Raw genomic sequence first — 20,793 nt, 5'->3', positions numbered from 1 at the left:
CCAAAAGCTCCCTACTTAAATTTCTTTCAAAGGTGTGTGTCACCTGTGGCCTTCCCATCACAACTACTCAGCAAAATCTCCAGTTATGTTTTTGCTCCACACATACACACAGAGTGAGCTCTCAGTAGGAAGAGCTCACTTGATTTTACTTTTATTAGTGTTTAAGGTTCATGAGGCATGTCTTATTGTTTCAGTTCATGCACAGTAAAACTGTCAAATCCATTCAACAGTCCTTATTGGGAAATGTGTCTGCAAAAGAGTTAAGAAATATCAAAAGAGGCAACACAACAGAGTTTATTTGGACTTTTACACACATAATAAAGACCTCAAAACAAATAAAGTCTCATTAAAAGACATCAAACAATCACAATCTAAAGAAAAAATTAAGTAAACTTACAAAAAAACAGTACACAAAATACAAAAACAGTAAAAACTATACAATATGCTAATTTACATGATGTTGGAGGGGTGAAGAGTAGGATCCTGTGGGAGAGAGAAAAAACATGGACAAATGAAATGTTAGACCAGACCAGTCCACAACTAAACAGTAACTGTCACACTAAAGAATACAAATTGATCATATGATCAGTGATTACATCAGACACATCATTAGCTGATATATGTGAAAATATGCATTTAGCTGTTTTTGTAGGACACAGACGTCCTTAGGTTGATAGCAAGCTGGGGGAAAATACAAAAACTCAAAACCTAAACATCATCATCATCATCATCATCATAAAGAGGAGGAATCCAATCAGTAAATAAATCAGTTGGGTTTTCAACATCTGACAGAAGACGAGTCTCAGCCAGAGAGGCCATCTGGTGTGTGATTGACCTATAGACCTTACAGTGACACTTCTAATGCAGGGAATAATACAACATCCAATCAGACTGAACACGCTCGCACCAATAAGGATACCAGTGATTCCTTGCAGTAGCGATGAATGGGCATAAAATGACATCTGTAGCACGACGAGGTTCAAACCTCAGCTACGACTTTTCACCACCTCCAACTCCAACTGCGTGTCGGACAGTCCCATTAAACTGCAGCACAAACTTTTCAGATATTTCTTGCAGAAAATCCTCTTCTGGTCCCGCTTTCTTGTTAAATTCCTGCAGAGATTTCTGTAGAAGAAAGGCCTTGTTTAGCCGTGGCTAAAATAATCTGGCTGTAAGGTTCCAGGGACATTTTGGTTGGGCGCGCCGCTCTGACAGGAACCAGGCTATCTCCTTCTTCCTGGCCGCTGGATTCTGCCGTTCGCCCAAACGCGAGATTATTATAAAGAACAGTAGGTGGCGAAAATTCTGCAGCCGGTAGCAGCAGCAGGTCTCCGTTAAACAAAAGAAGAAGAAAACAATGACAACATCCGGTCTGTGGGCACGAGAAAACGGTCCTTTTTTGTTTCTGCTTCTTTGTGATTTTGTATTTTGTTACGCTAAGTAGAGAAAGAAAATCTAAGTTATTTTTAAATTTCGAGGATTCCCTTAAGACCCACAAAAAAGTAAAATGTTTTTTGTATTTTAAAACGAAAATCAAATAAGCACTTTATTTTATTTTTTTAAATATCAGCGTTTGAAGGAAAATTCAAATCCCAAAAGATACACGGACCCTTTTGTCTCTGTATGTTAATATTGTAGAGTCACAGAGTTTTGATATTTGTAATATAAACTGAAACATTATCATATAAACTTCAACCAACCACGTATTACGAACACGCTCCTCTTCTTAGCTGCGTGAAGAACTGATCGATTATATTCAGATGCGTAAGGTCATGAATGCAAATAAACTCCGCCAGGACAAGGAGGTGATTGGACAACTGCACCAAACGTAGCGGTGATTGGCTCCTGCCAGACCACATGTCAAACATGAAGCGCCGGTGGAAAAGCTCAGTTCTGAAGGTGCAGGCTTCTCCCTTTTGGCCCAAAAGGCCACACTACTGCCTGAATATAGGCGGTCCGCTCTCACCCATCTTTCTATTTGACTGAATGTAATGACGGTGCATCTAAAATTCACTTTGCGTCCTCTGTGAATCCACCTGAACACACACACAACACTTCTTCTTTACAAATTCTCATTTTAATGATACAGAATTCAGTGGAAATATGAATAAACGTAACATCAAACCTGAACAGAGAAACATTTAAGTACTGATGTCAAATTGCTTTGCAACTTAAAAACATGCCAACTCCCTGATCGTGTTACAGTACGCCCAAATCTTCTCCCAGTGGAAGTTTGGGAAGGAATTAATGAGTGCTGTTTAAAAAAAAAAAAAAAAGAATAAAGGATTAAAGGTGACTATAGATAATGGTTTTCTTTACTGGCCTTACTGAAAGAGGATGGCTCACAAATCTTAAATCTCATCTTACAACACTTCCACATGCAGCAGGGGGCGTACCTGGGCTCCACACTGACCATGGCCTCATCCGAGCTGGAGTCCCACTCAGACAGATGCAGCAAGATACAACTGACGAGAAAACGGTCCTTTTTCGTTTCTGCTTATTTATGATTTTGTATTTTGTTACGCTAAATAGAGAAAGAAAATCTAAGTAATTCTTAAATTTCGAGGATTCCCTTCAGACCCACAAAAAATTAAAATGTTTTTTGTATTTTAAAACGAAAATCAAATAAGCACTCTATTTTATTTTTTTAAATATCAGCGTTTGAAGGAAAATTCAAATCCCAAAAGATACACGGACCCTTTTGTCTCTGTATGTTAATATTGTAGAGTCACAGAGTTTTGATATTTGTAATATAAACTGAAACATTATCATATAAATTTACACCAACCACGTGTTACGAACACGCTCCTCTTCTTAGCTGCGTGAAGAGCTGATCGTTTATATTCAGATGCGTAAGGTCATGAATGCAAATAAACTCCGCCAGGACAAGGAGGTGATTGGACCAAACGTAGCGGTGATTGGCTCCTGCCAGACCACATGTCAAACATGAAGCGCCGGTGGAAAAGCTCAGTTCTGAAGGTGCAGGCTTCTCCCTTTTGGCCCAAAATGCCACACTACTGCCTGAATATACAAGACAGAACAAAATGATGGAGTCTACACTGTGTTCAAATTATTATGCGAGTGATCTTTTCTTGAAAATCTGGACGGCTGCTGTTCAGAAACAAATGCTGTTTTAGTGTGATGTATCTAAGACCTTGAGCTTTAATAAAACCCTTTTGTTGGAATCTACAAAGCTTTCTCATATCCTTTATCACAGACGACATGTATGTAAGTGTGGTGGAAATATACTTTCTTCCTGATGAGAAGTGAAATAAAATTCTTTAGACAGTAACTGTCCGTCACACTAAAGTATACAAATTGATCATATGATCAGTGACTACATCAGACACATCATTCGCTGATATATGTGAAAATATGCATTTAGCTGTTTTTGTAGGACACAGACGTCCTTAGGTTGATAGCAAGCTGGGGGAAAATACAAAAACTCAAAACCTAAACATCATCATCATCATCATAAAGAGGAGGAATCCAATCAGTAAATAAATCAGTTGGGTTTTCAACATCTGACAGAAGACGAGTCTCAGCCAGAGAGGCCATCTGGTGTGTGATTGACCTATAGACCTTACAGTGAGACTTCTAATGCAGGGAATAATACAACATCCAATCAGACTGAACACGCTCGCACCAATAAGGATACCAGTGATTCCTTGCAGTAGCAATGAATGGGCATAAAATGACATCTGTAGCACGACGAGGTTCAAACCTCAGTTATGGCTTTCACCACCTCCAACTCCAAATGCGTGTCGGGCAGTCCCATTAAACTGCGGCACAACGTTTTCAGATATTTCTTGCAGAAAATCCTCTTCTGGTCCTGCTTTCTAGTGAAATTCGTGCAGAGATTTCTGTAGAAGAAAGGCCTTGTTTAGCCGTGGCTAAAATAATCTGTGAGGTTCCAAAGACATTTTGGTTTGGTTGTGAAAAAGAAGATGAAAACAAATGGATGCCAATAATTATGTCCATCATATGTTTTATGTATGTAAATTTGATTTCACTATATGGAAGCATTTTTGTTGTTGTTCAATAACTCTGGACATTTTATTAAATATTCTGATTCTACAAAACCGCTTGATTTCCATTTATTTCTGAAGCTATTCTAAACTCTACTTAAAATTCAGCAGTGCCAATAACTTTGAGCAGGACTGTAAATAAAAGAACATATTTATTAACATGACATAATCAATACACAAACAAATTTGTCAAAAGTCCTGAACATAGACACTTTCAAAAAATCCAAAATATACATTTCTTGTATCTTGTGAACAGCTATATCACAGTCCATCAGCCAACAGCCCACCATACAAATCAAGTGACAATTAACGAGGCATCAGCTCCGAGCCTATGCATGGTAATGTTATCAGGATGTTAGTATGGACTCTGCAGGCTGTACCAGAGGCACATGCTTTAACACACAGTGTGAAGTATCCATGCTGTGTAGTGAATAAAACAGTAGAACTATAGATAACAAGTACACTGATTAAGACAGAGCATTCACCTGGGTCTTCTTCATGCAGCATAGCACATATGTTTGTCATGATGTAAACCGATAAAGAAGAAAACAGGGCAAAGAAAAAATGAAATGAGAAATGTTCTCTTGCATTGTAATGTTTGTCTAACAACCATCTTCAGTAGTTTCAGCCACAAAGTGATCATGAGTACTTCAGTGCTGTAAAAGCAGAAAATCTAATAGTACCTATTCACATACAGCCCCACTTTAAAGGTGTGACTGTAGAGAGCGTTTGTAGCCGTGGAATAACTGAAGCAGGCACGCACGCACGCACGCACGCACGCACGCACGCACGCACGCACGCACGCACACACACACACACGCACACACACACACACACGCACGCACACACACACACACACACACACACACACACACACACACACACAAGCCAGCTCACAGGCTAAACAGGGCTGAGGTCAGAAGTTTAGGTTTGTTTAGAAACAGCTGTGAGTGATATGGAGAAAATCCACAGTGACAATTATTTCTTTTAGGGGGGAAATATTTTAAAACCTCAGGTAAACTTACGACATGTAATATGTGAACGTCATTTGATGCCAGCGTAATAAAAGTAAAAAAAAAAAAAAAAAAGAATAACATTACAATATATATATAATTTTATATTTCAATGAGGTTATATATTGGGATGTAAAACATTTTTTGGAAATAAATAAAATGAATCACTTGGGGCCCCAAGGCTCATTTTTGCCCCACAAGGCTAATCCAGCACTGACAACAATGACTTTCCATATGTGTAAAAACAGCTGGTATTTAGTTCTAAATGAATGCACTACCAAGAAATACCACCAACCCACATGTACACAGGAGCAATGTTCAATTCATGTCCATCTGAAATAATGACAGCACCACACAGACGGCTGGTCTGATTGAAAAAACAGTGATACAGACGTCTGCTGCTGAGGGTCCACGTTAACTGTGTGAACCAATCACAGTCGGAAATCCAACGTATATGTGGTGGAAAAATACTTTCCTCCTTTTGAGAAGTGAAATAGAATTCTTTAGACAGTTATTGTCTTTTGATGCTTTATTATAAAATAAGGTTTACAGAGTAATCCATTTGTGCAGAAAGGACAGAGCTCACGCAGCATCAAATGCTACAGAGGTCTGACCCCAGGTTACAAGTTCCAAGAGTACTTATGCCTGTTTCTCACATACCAGCATGGCAAGGATGGCAGGGAGACAAAATAATCTGAAGGTCAAAAGATAGAGATAAGTTGTGCTCGGAGACACCGGAGACATAACAGGTGTCTTCACAAAGTACAGTAAACAAAGTACATTAGGCCACTACAGGTCATGTTATATGTACTTCACCCAGAATTGAATATACGAGTTCATGAGAATATACGAATGCTTGATAAAAGAGCATATGGTTATATGATAAATTGGCATTACAATTCCCCCTTTGGCCATAAAATGGCCACACCAAAGTATATACAAATTGATCATATGATCAGTGACTACATTCCTTTGGGTTTAAGTAAACACATCATTAGCTGATAAATGTTAAAATATGCATTTAGCTGTTTTTGTAGGACACAGACGTCCTTAGGTTGATAGCAAGCTGGGAAAAATACAAACAGTCAAAACATCAATATCATCATCATCACAAGTCTCAGCCAGAGAGGCCATCTGGTGTGTGACTGACCTATCAATAGACCTTACATTGTTGCTCTTGTTGGTGACACAGAGCTTTACTCTGTAGTCACTTGGTTGGAGCTTGGCATGCTACTGGTGGAGGAGGGCGCTCTTTCACCCCTCACTCTTATATTGCAGACGGTTCCACCGCAGCTGCAGGTTAGGGGCAGCGCACGGCGTGCACCCCAGTTGTCTTCCTCAGCGTCTGGATGAGTCAGTTTTCCCTAGACCATTATTCTGGGTCTAAAGAATTTATGTGGCCTCCTTTGCTTTGATTCTCTGGTGGCTGGTTGTCGGCCTTTGGTTCAGGAACCCATTTGCAGTGGCTGGCGTGTACCCATGTGGCCTTCTCCGCAACCTTTACAGCTGTCTCAGTGGTCAGCAGAACCTGGAACGGGCCCTGGAATCGCCTTGGTTTCCAGTGACGGCGTCTGTGGTCTTTGATGAGAACCCAATCTCCAGGCTGTAAGTTGTGGAGGACTGCTGTGGCTGCAGATGGCAGGGCACTTTTCACCTGTGAATGTAATGCTGATAAGGTTGTAGACAAGTTGGCACAGTATCTCAACATAGCATCATCACATGCACCTGTGGTAAGGGGAGGGCGCCTAACTGGACCTACTGGATGATATGAACAATGATGACGTCTGTCAAACCCAAGATAGTCTGACACTTCTTTCAGGGCTTGGTTGACAAAACCTGGTCCATTGTCACTGCTGATGACTGAAGGAATTCCCCACCTAGGAATAATTTCAGTTAGCAGTGCTTTAGCCACAGCTCCAGCATCCTGTTTGGAAGAGGGGAAAACTTCAACCCATTTGCTGAACATGTCAACAATTACAAGACAGTATCTTTTCCCTTCACTTGGTGTTAGTTCAATGAAATCCATCATTAAATGATCAAAGGGTTTGTCAGGAGGTGGATGACCAGCAGGTGGCATATGAAGAGCCCCTGATGCATTGTTGGCTGCACAAATGATGCATTTCCTCAGCAAAATCTCCAGGTATGTTTTTGTTCCACACATACACACAGAGTGAGCTCTCAGTAGGAAGAGCTGACTTGATTTTACTTTTATTAGTCAGTCACTGAACTGTGAAACAAGCTACATGAAGATGTCTTTCTTCTGATGATCACTCTAGAACTTTCTACTTAGCGACTCTGTGTGGTGCTGCAGTGGGTGATATCTGACACAGAGTTCTAAATTAAAATCTCTTACAGTTACAGCAGGACCGTTGAGGATGTAAGAGCTAAACTGGCTTAAGCACAGATGAACCATAGAGCATACAAATGATGTGCTAACTTACACCACAGGTACAGTGAGACACCACCAGGTATTGCTGAACGGACTCTTTCTCCACAGAGGCTGAGAGCGGTGGACGTAGCTGAGGGAGATCACCACTGGAAAATAAGGTCAGCAACAAGAGAATGTGAACAACAATGTGAACAACAGAAGAAAGGGATTGGTTTGAATCATATAAAAAGACACGAGTAAGCTTGACCACAGCTTACAGTACAGTATTCAATATGACAGAGAGAGTTCCTACCTGTGTGTAAGACGAGGAACCCTGCCATGACCTTCTGAGTCAGCAGCAGGCCATTAGACAGCTCACTGAACCACTGAGGAGCCTCGTCTGAAGAGCTGCAGTCACACAGGAAAACTGTTACTTCATTCATCAGCTCATTGATTCTTGTGTGTCTGTTCTCACAGCTGGTACAGCTGGTGTACTTAGGACAGTGGGACAGTTAGAGACAGTGCTTCTCTTTACCTGGCTGTGAGTATGTGGCAGGTGATGGTGGTGTTGTCAGCTAAGGTGTTGTTGCCTCTGCTTAGGCAGACCTCCTGCAGCGTAAACCCAAAGGCCAACAGGTAGGCACACACTGTCAGAGCAAACTTCAACAGGAAACAGCCAAGGAAGTAGTTCTGGGTCTGGTCAAAGAGGAGTAACAGTTTAAAGGAGATTAAAAAGCACACAGAAGTACATGTATACATAACTAGTCATTCATGTTTGATCAATGGCCCCAAGTGTAGATGCAGTAAATACACAAGGTGCAGAAAGAGCAGCTGTTTGTTGTCTGTGGTATTTATCATTATCATTACTGCTTTTATGAAAGTTTTCTCCTGGAATATTTTTCTAGAGACTTCATTTGACTGGAAGAAGTTTCCACTATACCACTACACAGTATGTACACTAAATGCTACTAATTAATATTATATAAATGTTTGTCTAAGCTTTAGCAGTAATAATCCAGTAAGTGAGGCTTCTAGGTTCAGTAGATGTGGAAGATCTGAGAGGCAGGATCCCACCTTTCTTGGAATGAAATCTAGGTTCTTCCCTGTGGCAACTGCCATGACTGAAGTGTCTGGAGGCTTCCCCAGAAGTGACACACTGAGAACACAAATGGACCATTACTATAATGTATAAACACAGTGAAATAACACAGTGTTGTCAGTTCACAGTGTTTTATTATGTGTGTACCTTAGAAGTGGGCAGCTGAAGCAGGACAGCCAGAGGATGTCAGTGGTGTTCATTGGAGGAGGAAGCTGAGCCAGACAGGCTAAGAACTACGGACAAACACCAGAAGCACTTCCTTCATTTATTTATTCAGAAATGTACATCACAATATTAATTAGGTCTTTAGCCTTTTAGCCTGTTAGCAATGATACACACAGAGAAATGTATTTGTACATATAAATCCATATAAATCCACATGCTCTGAGTTTGTGAAGTGCTCTCTCACCTGGATGATGACCAGACTGAGCTGACACTGCAGCAGGAAGAGGAAGCATTTGCGGATGCCATAGGTCGTGTGTCGCGCCTGGAAAAGATTCACCCAAAAAGCAAATGAATTCATATATAAGTGTCTCGTTCTGACTTAGTGTATCTGTGTGTGTGTGTGTGTGTCCAACCTGCTCTATGAGCTTGACCATGCTGACGCTCTCTCCTTGGTGGAAGGTGACAGAGCAGCCCAGACTGTTGAGCTGTCCTGAGAGCCTCAGAGGAGACAGACCCTCAGCGTCTCCGTTGAATCCTCCTCCGGTGGCATAGCCAAACGTCTCCCACGAACACTGAGACGGGTACAGAGGGTCCAGAGCGATGCTGTGGAGAGAGGACGATGAAAAATCACGTGGACTGAGAATGAGAAGTAGTTTGTTACATAATTATTGTATAATCAGTCAAAACAATGTTGCCGGACTATGGCAAGCTGTTAAAGGGTCAGTACACACAAACTAGAAAATATTTTCCCATTTACCTCTAGTAGTGAGGTATCTGTCTCCATCTAGAACAATGGAGGTGAAAGGGATTGCATTTGTACTTGTTAGAATGGCCGTTCTGACAACAGAGACTTCAGAAAGAAGAAAATGCCAAGGCGAAGATGGAATATGCATAGACATATATTTATTTTCTAACAGCAGCACAGGTATGGCAGCAAACCATAGGTGAAACCTAACCAGCAACAACAGCAGATTTAAAATTGGCGCCCTTTTATACTGTGTTCTGGTAGGTGTGATTGGGTGCATACATTCACAGGTGTTCCTAAACATACATTCATAAGCATAATTGACTTATATATAAAAAATGTGAATACTATATTTAACCACAATATTTAAAATAACCTGCCTGCTGTAACCTAAACCCCAAAACAAACACCATAAATATAATTAAAATAAATATATACATAAGGCAATTTCCAGACTCCTCCCCTTCTTGTCCTGCCACTTGGTCGTACCCGGAACATTCTTTTCAGCAACGCACCCCAGAGCGAACACCCCAGAGCGAACACAAGACAGGTAAAGTGTTAACCATAACTTAAACAATGTCTGTTCCAGCACTTGCACTATTTGCATCATCTTTCACAAAACTGCTTGAATATATGTTTCACAAAACTGCATTTACTCTGGAGTCCATCAATTTTGGACAGTCCGCTGCCAACGGAGTCTAAAGGACCTCCTCTCCTTTTCAGACAGAGCCGGGTGGCCACCACGGTTTATTTGAATGAGATGTAGGAATCTCAGTGACAGGTATCCCTGAACCCTGACAAACAAGACTACAACTCTCTGCATGGCTAGATAGTATTACTATGAGTTTTCATTTTTTAATAGCAGAAATATTGCTTCACAATTCAACATTTACTGGTTTTAATTGTGATAAAAATGAAAATCTAGTCTCATTAACATTGATTTTCAAATTTGAAAAAACAGGATGTACTTCATTAATGAGTGTATACCTGATGTCACTCTGTAGGAACAGGCGGCTGTTGCAGAAATTGGCGGAGCTTCCCAGACAGCATGTAACCTCCCTGTTCTCCTGCATGATCTTCATCATCTCACACATGGCTGTGAAGAGAACTCCACTGTAAGTAAATGTCTACAGTACTCTAAAGCAAACACTGAGTATATCGAAGACACAGACAGTGACACAGATCTTTCATTCTTTCCTTGAAATAAGCCTCGTTGGTTATTAATCATCGCTTTTCCTTATTAGAATCTGTTTCACCATTGACGAGCAGAGGAAGACAATGGAGTCAGAGGACATCTTTAAAAAGTAAGATGAAAAAGTTTTCCAAAAAAGTGGAATTACCCATAAGCAGAGTGATTCATTCTATAAAACACATAAAGAATACTCACTGTCAGGGGTGCAGTCAGTGAAGAGTGGCACCAAAAGAGGCACATTATCAATGTTCTTCAGATGAGGACGGACCTGGTGGATCCCACGAGGTAGCTTGGCCTGACAAAGGGCAGGGAGAGAAAATGATTCAGACTAATGTAAAATAATTTCAAAACAAAGCACAATTTCCTGCTGGTTACCAAAGCATAAGACAGAGGAATCTGTCTGTATTATACAGCTGCATGAAAAACAGATACTGATATTTCTCCATTGTAGCTTCAGTGGTTTTAATAAAAGGTATTGTTACCCTGTTGCAGTTCACCCAGTGTGGACTAGAAAAAACAATGTGCTGTCAGCAGAGACACAGAGAGACATCAGATTAAGGAGTCCATTTATTGTCCAAATGAAAGAGAACTACACCTTGATCACTTCATCCAACATAAACTAGATACTATCAAATGTTTATTGGAGCTTGTGTGTGTTCACCTTGCTGCGGAGCTCATCCTCCATAGAAAAGTAAACAAAGCGGATGCAAGCTGTGACCAGGGCATCGATAAGCCGGACTGTGTCCAGCCTCGCCTGGAACTGAGACGACACCATTCCCATGAAGATCTGCCCACTGAGGGCCTGGACGCAGTCCTCACGCTCCACCCCCTCACCTATACCCTCTGCACACATGACAAGGGAAGACAATCAAAGCAAAAGAGACAGGAAAATGAGTTGTGTTATTACTGTTTTATTACTTGAATTAATCCGTCCCTCCGTCACTAACTCTTACCATCTGAGCTCCAGCTGTTCCTACAGGAGTTGTATTTGGTGGAGGGCAGCTCCACTCCAGAGAAGAGGCTGGGACCGGGGGCCAGTTCTACACACTTCCCATTGAGTTGGCTTGACAGTGACACTTGCATGGGTTTGTAGGCAAAGGCTGAGCAGTAACCTGACAGACAGGCCCGCTGGTAGAAGTCCAGGACCTTCTTTCTGTAACACAAGAGCAGAGTGTAGAAATAAACACTCAGGTGGCAGCTTCTATTATTTTGTCCACCCTATTGATATCAGTGAGGGCAGGTTAAATAACAGAAACACCTCTGTATATACTGTACAGTTCAACAGCATCACAAACTGCAGCCTCCAAAATGATCAGAACGCTGAAGCAACGTCTCTAAAACAGTTTGAAGAAAACCTGAACATGATGAGCTTCATGGATAATAAAGTGGCAGCTGAGTGTAGATATGGATGATATCACCTGTGCTGTGCTTATGAAACTTTGATACTTATGTCTGACTCAAGATTTACAGCCACAGAAGAGCGATCAGTGTGACTGCACCTGTCTGAGCCCGACAGGGGGTAGATATCAGTTCCATCCCAGAAGTCAGTGCAGGCTTCCAGGATGAGGTCAGCCGAGCCATGTGACAGCATCTGGATGTTATCTACAACAGAGAGGTTAGAGAAAGACAGTGAGAATAACATTAGCAGACATGAAAATACACACAAACACCTTTTTTTTTTAACTTGCTCATCTATTTGGTGAAGAGACAGACAAAGGACAAGTAACAGCAAAATGCACCAAGTACATATAAGAAAAAAATCAGCTCTTTTCATTAAAAACTGTAAAATAAAAGAAAACAGAGCAGTACACAGGTTGACTGAAGTGTGTATAGACTTACTGGAGGAGGAGTCTCGTACGAACAGAGAGATGAGGTGGGACATGGGAGGCTGGCGTTTGGTGAAGTAATGAAGGTGGCGGGAGGTTAACTCCTTGGTTTTCTCTCCAGATGGCAGCTGGTACAGAGCCAAGTGGTTCTCCTGTTTGAACAGCTCCCTTGCACCGGGAGTGAATCCTGACACACAAACAGACACAGAAAGGAAAAGATGAGGGTAATAGATAATAAGACATGAGCTAATTTGGTTCTGAAAACTTCTCTTTCTTCCCACAAACAGCACATCATCTGATACTGATGATCAGTTTAAATGATGTTTCACACCAACCCGGAGCCTCTGCCTACAGTGAAACACCTAAACATTGGGAAATGGATGAATGTCTTTACTGGCCAACAACAACTCTGTACATCACTGCCATCATCTGGTGAGGAGTGGGACAGACGCTGAGTCTCAGCTGTTTAAACCTATGATTGTGATTGCTACAACCTGCTGCTTACAGCCACTGCTGACGGGAGCTCCACAGGGGACTGTCCTGTCCCCTTTACCCTGTCCACCTCGGACTTCAGGTACAGCATTCTGACCTGCCACCTACAGAAGCTCTCAGATCTCTGCAGCTGCTGGATGCATCAGGGGGGAGGATGTGTCACCAGAGGGCGGTGGCTGGTTTTGTGGACTGGTGTGAGCTGAACCACCTGCAGCTCAGCATCAGCAAAACAAAGCAGCTGGTGGAGGACTTCAGGAGACCCAGGACTCCTGCTACTCCTCTTTTCATTAGGGGACAGATGGTGGAGGTGGTACAGGAGAACAAAAACCTGGGTGTCCACTAGGACAGCAAACTGGACTTGAGCAGGAACTAAGGAACTCGCAGCTCTCTATAGGAAGGGCCCTTCACGGCCATTTTTTAATTATGGTTCACTCTCAGTTCAGTCAGGTGCAATACTCCCACTCCAGTCCATCAATCCAACATAGCAGCAACTTGCTTGTAGCCTTAATTTATCATGAAGACCATGTGAGAAATAGATCTTCTCACAGTGCTCGGAAATTTAATCTATGCAAGGACTTTATTCTGGGGTAAAATGTAATCTGGAGTTCATGCTGAGTGGGATGAAAGCCAGATCAGCTTTTACCACTGAAGAAAAATCCTCTGAACCTCTGATCACTGTGTTTTCACATGACCTAACAAAAAGCCAAACTATGAGACAAACCAGGTCATGGTATTAACAGGTGGCTCTAAACCAACCAGATGTCAAAGCAGCACCGTCATTCCAAGCTCAGCTATGAGCCTGGAGAGCTCACAGAGCCCCCAGGGTACGTAGACAGGCAGTACAGAGCCGTGGCTCTCCTGCAGAGCCAGGTTGGACAGGTGGTCAGAGAAGCGGCAGAGCTGCTGGGTGACGCTGGCGTTGCAGAGGTTCAGCATGATGTTGAGGCCCAGTGGCTTGAGGGAGGGAAGGTGGCACTGCCAGGAGAGATGATCAAACTGGATGCTGGTTGGGTTCTGCTGGTCCTGTGACAGGCTCAGCATCTCCAGGTGGTAGTCACACACAAAGTCCTCTGCCTCCGCCTCTGGACAGCCCATTGCAACGTCCTGGAGACAAATAAGGGGCAGAAATGAAGAGACCAACAACATCACAACATAGCAGGAACAGTAAAGTTACATCAGCTTACTGAATCAATAGCATGTTTCCTATTTTCACAACGGCTCGTACAGTTTCAGGTCTAAGCTTTACCTGGGCCTGGTCGTCCTCGCCTCCCTCGGTGTCGTGGCTGAAGCTCACGTTGGATCCAGAGTGGTGTTTGGTGCGACTGTGTGCGGGCTGGCAGGAACGCCGAAGCCGGACCGTGTCAGATGAGCGAATGCTGTCGTGTGAGGTCTCGCTCGGCTCGGGCCCCTCCCCCAGCTGGGTGGAGGACTCTGCCGGTAGACAGAGCAGAGCCTGCCCCTCCTGGGCCTGTACAGCAGTCACAGTTAGTCAGGAGTGGATACAACACTGTGCCTTATCAGGTGGTGAATTGGGGCTGCTGGTGAGGCTAAAAGGTGCCAGAGAAAACACAAACACACACCTCATCTAACTAACTATACATCTAACACCTACATCGAACTATGTGCAATTTTCCTCTTCATTTTCAATTGGGAGTTAAGTAACAGTAAGAATTTCCCTACGGGGATCAATAAAGTTATTCTGATCTGATTCTGATTCTGATCCCTGTCGTCATCCGTCTCCATTCGGCAGTAGGAGTTGACGGACGGGTCGTCTCTGACATCATCCTGGCTGTTGTGAGGTGGTTCGACCCGTCCGCTGAAGAACAGCACGGTCTCTGGACTGGGGTTAGGCCACGACAGGATACCCTGTTTGTCCACACAACACAGCACCTACACATACACACAAAATATCTGCAAATTAGACACATACTGTCCACTCAGCAACAAGTCTATAAAATGGTTTCCATGTCTATGGGCATAATGATGGTTTCTGGCTTTTTATGGCCCAAATGTTGCCGTGGGCTACACCAGTCAATGGTAGAGTGTGTAAAAGGCTGGAAATGTAGCACAGTGTCTGAGACTCTCCCTTTAAGACGCCAACCAGGTGTCTCCACACACAACGTAGCATCTCCTGCATAAATGAGTGCATATACACACTCAGATATATATAGTAAGCAAGAGAGCTGCTTAATACAATATACTAGAGAGGATAAACATGTCTGAATAAATAAATGCATAAAATTCATACCTATTAGTCATAAATAAAGTGACAATAATTAAAATGTAAAAAAAAATAGCTTTAAGTAATAAGGAAGAAGCTGAATTTATAGCTCTGCCTAAAAAGCCCAAACCAGCTCTAAAACAGATAAATGTCTGTATGCTTCCACCTACAGACGACACTGACACAAACAAAGACTCTAAACTTACACTGACCTCAATGCTTTTCACACACACTGAATCCATCCACAACTGAGCCCTGACAATACTCAGCCACACCCAAACTCCAATGCACCTGGATACAGAACAAAGCCCATCTAAACTGAGCTGAAGACAGGCCTGCACTTCCAACACTCACCCTAGCTCTCTCTCTCTCTCTCTCTCTCACACACACATACACACACACAGAAATGAATGCATGCATGTGTAGAAATACTAAACAATGTTAACCAACATGCAACGTCTCACCTGGTCTCTCATGACCCTCCAAATAAGCTCTGCCATCCTGCAAGAGAAACACAAACAGGAAGCATCAGCACACAAACCACCTTTGAAACAGACCTTGATTTTCTTTTTTTTTAATCCACTTACCACAAAGAGCTCTGACAACACACGAACAATTGCAGTGTGTCCCTCACTCCCACACGATGGCGCTCTTTCCTCACCAGCAGCACCTTCACTGGCTCCACCTCACATACACCTACAACACACACTCTCTCTCTCTCTCACTCACACACTAAAATTAGTGCATGCATAAGTGTAGAAACACTACAATGTGGCTCTTGCTCACCTGGTCTCAAATGGTCCTCTCACTCAGCTCCTCCCTCCTGCTGAAAAACACAAAGACATTGGTTTTGGATACTAATCAAGTCAGTCCTTGAACTTGTAATATTTTGCTTGACTTCCAGCTGCAGCAGGGGCCTTACCTGAGCTCCACATTGCCCATGGCCTCAAAGTTGGATGGCCACTCAGCCACAAGCAGCTGCACACAGAAAGAAAGAAGGAGACATTAATGCATGCATAAGTTTTATTCTCCATCAAGCAGCAACTATGTCTCACACACACTAAACCCACACTGACCCCAGTGCCATCCATATAGTGACAAATACCCACAACTAAGCCTGACAACACTAAACTACACAACACAGCCTGTGCTTCCAACACTACCTGCTGATGGGCTTCCACACATATACAGTTGTGTCCGGATCCCAACTGCATAATGTGCTTCCACATACCAACACTGGTGCAACAGCCTGGAAATAGCAAACATACACTCTAAACTAGGGGTGTGCCATCTCAGTCACCTCACGATTCGATTACGATTCACAGTGCTACGATTCGATTATTCCCCGATTATCGATGCATCTCGATTAATCTTTTTTTCCCCACATAGAATGTTTCTTTTCTCAGTTACTTGTAAAATAATGTATATTTTTACATATCGATTCATTGAAGTAAAACACGTTTATCTCTCTAAAAACAATAATAATAATACTAAAAATATATATTATGTGGCTGTACCGACATGATTCTGATTTGATTATTTTATTATGAACATGTACATGAAAAAAATATGTTAAAAAAAGAAAAGAAAAAATAGGGAAAGGAAATTGACAATATTTCCACTTCTATTACAATCTGATATCTTGATTTACATGTCCAGAAAGTAATCCTTTTAAATCTTATTGTATGTGAATGTCAGTCAGATTGTTTCTCATAAGGATTTTGGACACTATCCGGTCACTGCGCGTATTCTTACGTTTCCAGTCAACAGTGTTGACAGAATATGCAACACTCGACGCTAACCCCTCAGTACAGAGCCGAGCAGTTCGCGTCGAGTTTCGCTGTTTTTTCGCCGACGAACACAGAGCCATAGGCAGCCGCTTCGCCATGCTTGAATTGTTTTGAAGGGGGAGGGGCTTAGTCTGTTGTGCCACCCAGATTTGCTTCCCTCCGTGCAGTTTTCCCCTGACACACGTTCCTCTTCCACACGAAAACAGCATTGCACTCAAATTATGTCAAATTCCGCGTTAAAAATAGATTCAGATTTAATATATTCATAGATTTTAATCCAATTTCGCGACTCAGTGATCGCAGAAATCATAGGGCCCTATAATATGTCCGGGGGGCACGCGCTACTTTTTTTTCGTTCCGACCGCTGCATTTTCCTTCCGTTATTAAAAGAATCGATTTTTGAACATTTATGAATCGATTCTGAATCGTCAAGTGTCGCGTCACGATTAATCTATGAATCGGGCACACCCCTACTCTAAACCTAGTTGGACCCCAGTGCCCCCCCCCAAACTAATCTAAGTCCCATCTAAAGTGCATTAAAGACAAAAGCAGGCACTTCCTTCTTTCTGATTTTAATACAAACATTCTCTCACTCAGTCATGGATGCATGCATACTGGTAGAAACACTGCACAATGTGGCCTTCATGCACCTGGTCTCAAAGGGTCCTCTGGATCAGCTCTGCCCACCTGCAGCAAAAACCTCAAAAGACTCATCTAAGCTGGAGCCCCACTCAGCCAGATGCAGCTACCTGCTGAACACAAAGGAACAAAAAAAAACAAAAAAAAAACAAAAAAATTATGTATGCCTCCAATAGTGGAGGCACACATAATGGTTGATTCCCAGCTTTAGTTTTTGGCAGTGGACCCACACAATCAGTGAGGACTTTATCAAACAGCTCACCTGTCACTGGAATGGGATGCAAGGGAGCAGGGGGATCACCTGGTTTGGTTTGCCAACAACCTGGTATACATGGCAGGAACGACAATAGTTAACAACATCAGACTTGAGTCCTGGCCAAAAGAAATGTTTAAGGACTCTGTGATAAGTTTTTGTAATGCCCATGTGTCCTGACCAAGAGTGGTCATGAGCTAAAGAGAGTACCTGTGTGTGGTAGACTGTAGGCACAACCACCTGGTAGGTCACGCTCCAGTCCTCACCAGCCCAGCGACGCATCAACAAGCCACCGTCAAGAAGGTAAGCCACTTTCTTTTACTGAGCCTCTTCCTGCTCAACAACAGAAGAGAGACATTTTGAGAGAGTGATATCAGTGTTTTGGGCTGAAATAAACTCTTTTCAGGTGGAGAGAGGTGACACTGACTGATCAGGCTGGCTCTCAGCCTCAGTAAAGTGGCTGTCAGGGGACTGCCCTGTGACTAGGAAAGAATCAGACGGGTCAAGGTCATTATTCCTCGATGGGGCCCTGGTAACCACACATGCTGGGAAGATCTCAGGGTATTCTTGGGCAATGTCTGTCCCTGGGCTTGAATCAATCAGGCACAACCTTACCCCCAGCTAAATCATTCCACAAAATAAAGTCAATCCCTTTTACTGGTAAAGCTGGAAGGACTGCAACTTTAAAGAGCCCACTGACCAGAGGAGACTGAAGATGTATATTATGCAATGGAGCAGAGACAAATTTCATCCCCACACCCTGAACAGCTGCACTCAAGCCACAATATGACATAGGTGACAAAGATAAAATGCCTTCACGGATAATGGACTGGGATCCACCTGTGTGTCAGGATTTTTACTGGCTGCTGATCTTCTGGATCCCCACTTAATGAAACAAAGCCCTCAGAAATGAAAGGCTTAAAACAGGGGTCAGGCTTGTTGTCCTCAACTGATGTCTGGACGTGGACGTCCGACAGCCTCATGCTGTTGGAGATTAGAGGGTTGTTTATGCTTTAGTGATAGGCAATCAGCTATCAAGTGAGCTTTTTTCTGACAGTAGAAGCACTCAGGATGTACACGGGGAGGTGACCATGGACCCCTAGCCTTTTCAACCTTTTCAACAGGAGAATGACCAGAACTAGACCCCGCTGGGCGTGACATAGGAACTTTGTCTGGGCGAGAAGATAAAAACACATTTTATCAACAGCTCATAAGCACGCAGTATGGATTCTTTAAGCACATTATAACACAAGTTATCTGTTCACGACAAGGAAGACACAACCTCCTGTGCCTTACCTATGAGCTTGCAATGAAGCAGGACAGGCCACATCTCCTCAGGCCACTTTAGTGCTGTAGCAATCCTCTCAAATGCTGTAAAACAGGAGTCAACCTCCGCCTCCCAAAATGTGGGCACCAAGGATATATTCCTACTCACATCAAAGCTTGGCTTTGTCAGGACCAGTGGAGATACAGAATTGTCAGACCCTTGTGAAATCTGCACAGAAGAAATTTTCATGGCCTCCAATTCAAGCTGGCGTAACTTAATCTCTTTTTCAGCCTCTATCTCCAACTTGCAAACTTGTAGTCTAAGGTCATAATCCGCTCTACGTACCCTCTCCTTTTCCTGTGCTTCCAGCTGGAGACGAGCGATTGTGACCTTGATCCTTGCATCTGAACTGGAGCCAGACGACCCTGGGGAAAAAGGGTCAAAGTGAGGAAAAGTGGCTGGAACAGCTTCACTCTCAATCCTAGCACCTCGGGGTGTATCATGTACAGCCTGTTCCCTTTTACCATCAGAAAGAGAGGAAACACTTGGACCAACAACTTCCTCCCCTAACTCAGCTGAAACAGGGTTAATAGGAACAACCAGAACCTTCAACTCAGCAAGTTTTTCCACTATTGTGTTTTGAATTTCCTTTTTAAGACTAGTTTTCTGGACAGGGATGCCATAATGAGCTGTTATACAAAGCAAATCATCTTTACCACATGAATCAACTTTTTCAATGCAAGGATTATCAATGAAGTCCTGCAAGTCAAACATCCTTCTTACACAAATACCAAACTACAAGGGATCTTCAAAATTCTTTGGTTGGTTTATATTGACCCTGGGAAAAAGTATCCCTGAGGAGACCCCACTTGTGTTCCAACCTTAGTCGGTGGAAGCTCGGGATTTCAGCTCTGTAACACAAGCAACCAAAGCAAATGAACAGAGTCAGTGTAGGTGGCATCATTACAGTTAGTTTATTTGAAAACATCAAAATGGAACAAAATGGACAAAGTGGGGGAGATGTGGACCAGTGGTTGTGCCAAACAAAACAAAAAAAGTTCCAATAAAACCAGGCCTAGATTACTGACTACCTGAGAAAACAAAGGAAACAAAAGACCTGGCTGAGCTCGCTAAAACGATAAAGAGAACAAAATACAGGGGGGTGGCACCAACCAATAACCCTAGTGTGTTTATACAACAATAATTCCTACATGCTGCTAAATGTACAGGGTCCCCCAAACTCACCTCTCCACAAACACCCACCACACTTACTCTACTGCCTGATGCCACCAGAGGAAAAAGGCAATCTGCACCTGGAACACTGTGAAGCAGGGCAGGGGAGGAGAAAGAGGAAAAAAAGCACACAGGCCATCCAGGCACATTACAGCTGTATGTGTTGTGTATGCTCACACACTCAGACACACACAGAGAAATGAATGCATGCATATCTGTAGAAACACTGACCAACATGCTCTCTCTCACCTTGTTTCTCATGGTCCTCTGGATCAGCTCCTCCATCCTGCACAGGACAAACACACTCTACATCAGATCCAGGTACAAACAGTCAAACCTATTTGAAACATTCTGCTACACTTCCACATTCAGCAGGGGGCGTACCTGAGCTCCACCCTGGATATGGCCTCATCAAAGCCAGAGCCCCACTCAGTCACATACACCTGGAAAGAGAGAGACATT

General features: G+C 42.9%; 1 protein-coding gene across 1 annotated transcript; it reads right to left on the bottom strand.

The window, feature by feature from the left end:
- Positions 1 to 7,478: 7,478 nt before the first annotated feature.
- LOC121175586 (transmembrane protein 94-like) lies at positions 7,479 to 14,141 on the bottom strand. Its single transcript, XM_041029405.1, has 15 exons — positions 14,113 to 14,141; positions 13,722 to 14,032; positions 12,450 to 12,625; positions 12,110 to 12,212; positions 11,564 to 11,763; positions 11,272 to 11,453; positions 10,806 to 10,905; positions 10,406 to 10,514; positions 9,087 to 9,276; positions 8,918 to 8,995; positions 8,656 to 8,741; positions 8,484 to 8,565; positions 7,945 to 8,105; positions 7,723 to 7,817; positions 7,479 to 7,576 (listed from the first exon to the last, which is right to left on the bottom strand). Exons 2-15 carry the CDS (start codon positions 14,021 to 14,023, stop codon positions 7,479 to 7,481), a joined length of 1,962 nt encoding a protein of 653 aa, XP_040885339.1. The 5' UTR covers positions 14,024 to 14,032; positions 14,113 to 14,141.
- Between the last annotated feature and the right edge of the window lie 6,652 nt (positions 14,142 to 20,793).

The sequence above is a fragment of the Toxotes jaculatrix genome, chromosome 21 (genome assembly GCF_017976425.1).
Source record: "Toxotes jaculatrix isolate fToxJac2 chromosome 21, fToxJac2.pri, whole genome shotgun sequence".
NCBI lineage: Eukaryota > Metazoa > Chordata > Actinopteri > Toxotidae > Toxotes > Toxotes jaculatrix.
This window is presented reverse-complemented; position numbering and strand designations above follow the sequence as displayed.

Coding starts and splice junctions, on each gene's coding strand:
- LOC121175586 (XM_041029405.1), bottom strand. CDS start 14,023: ATGGGCTGTCCAGAGGCGGAGGCAGAGGACTTTGTGTGTGACTACCAC. Junction 12,626..13,721: donor TGTGAGCTCTCCAGGCTCAT/AGCTGAGCTTGG, acceptor TGTTTGTGTGTC/AGGATTCACTCCCGGTGCAA. Junction 8,566..8,655: donor TTCAGCTGCCCACTTCTAAG/GTACACACATAA, acceptor TTGTGTTCTCAG/TGTGTCACTTCTGGGGAAGC.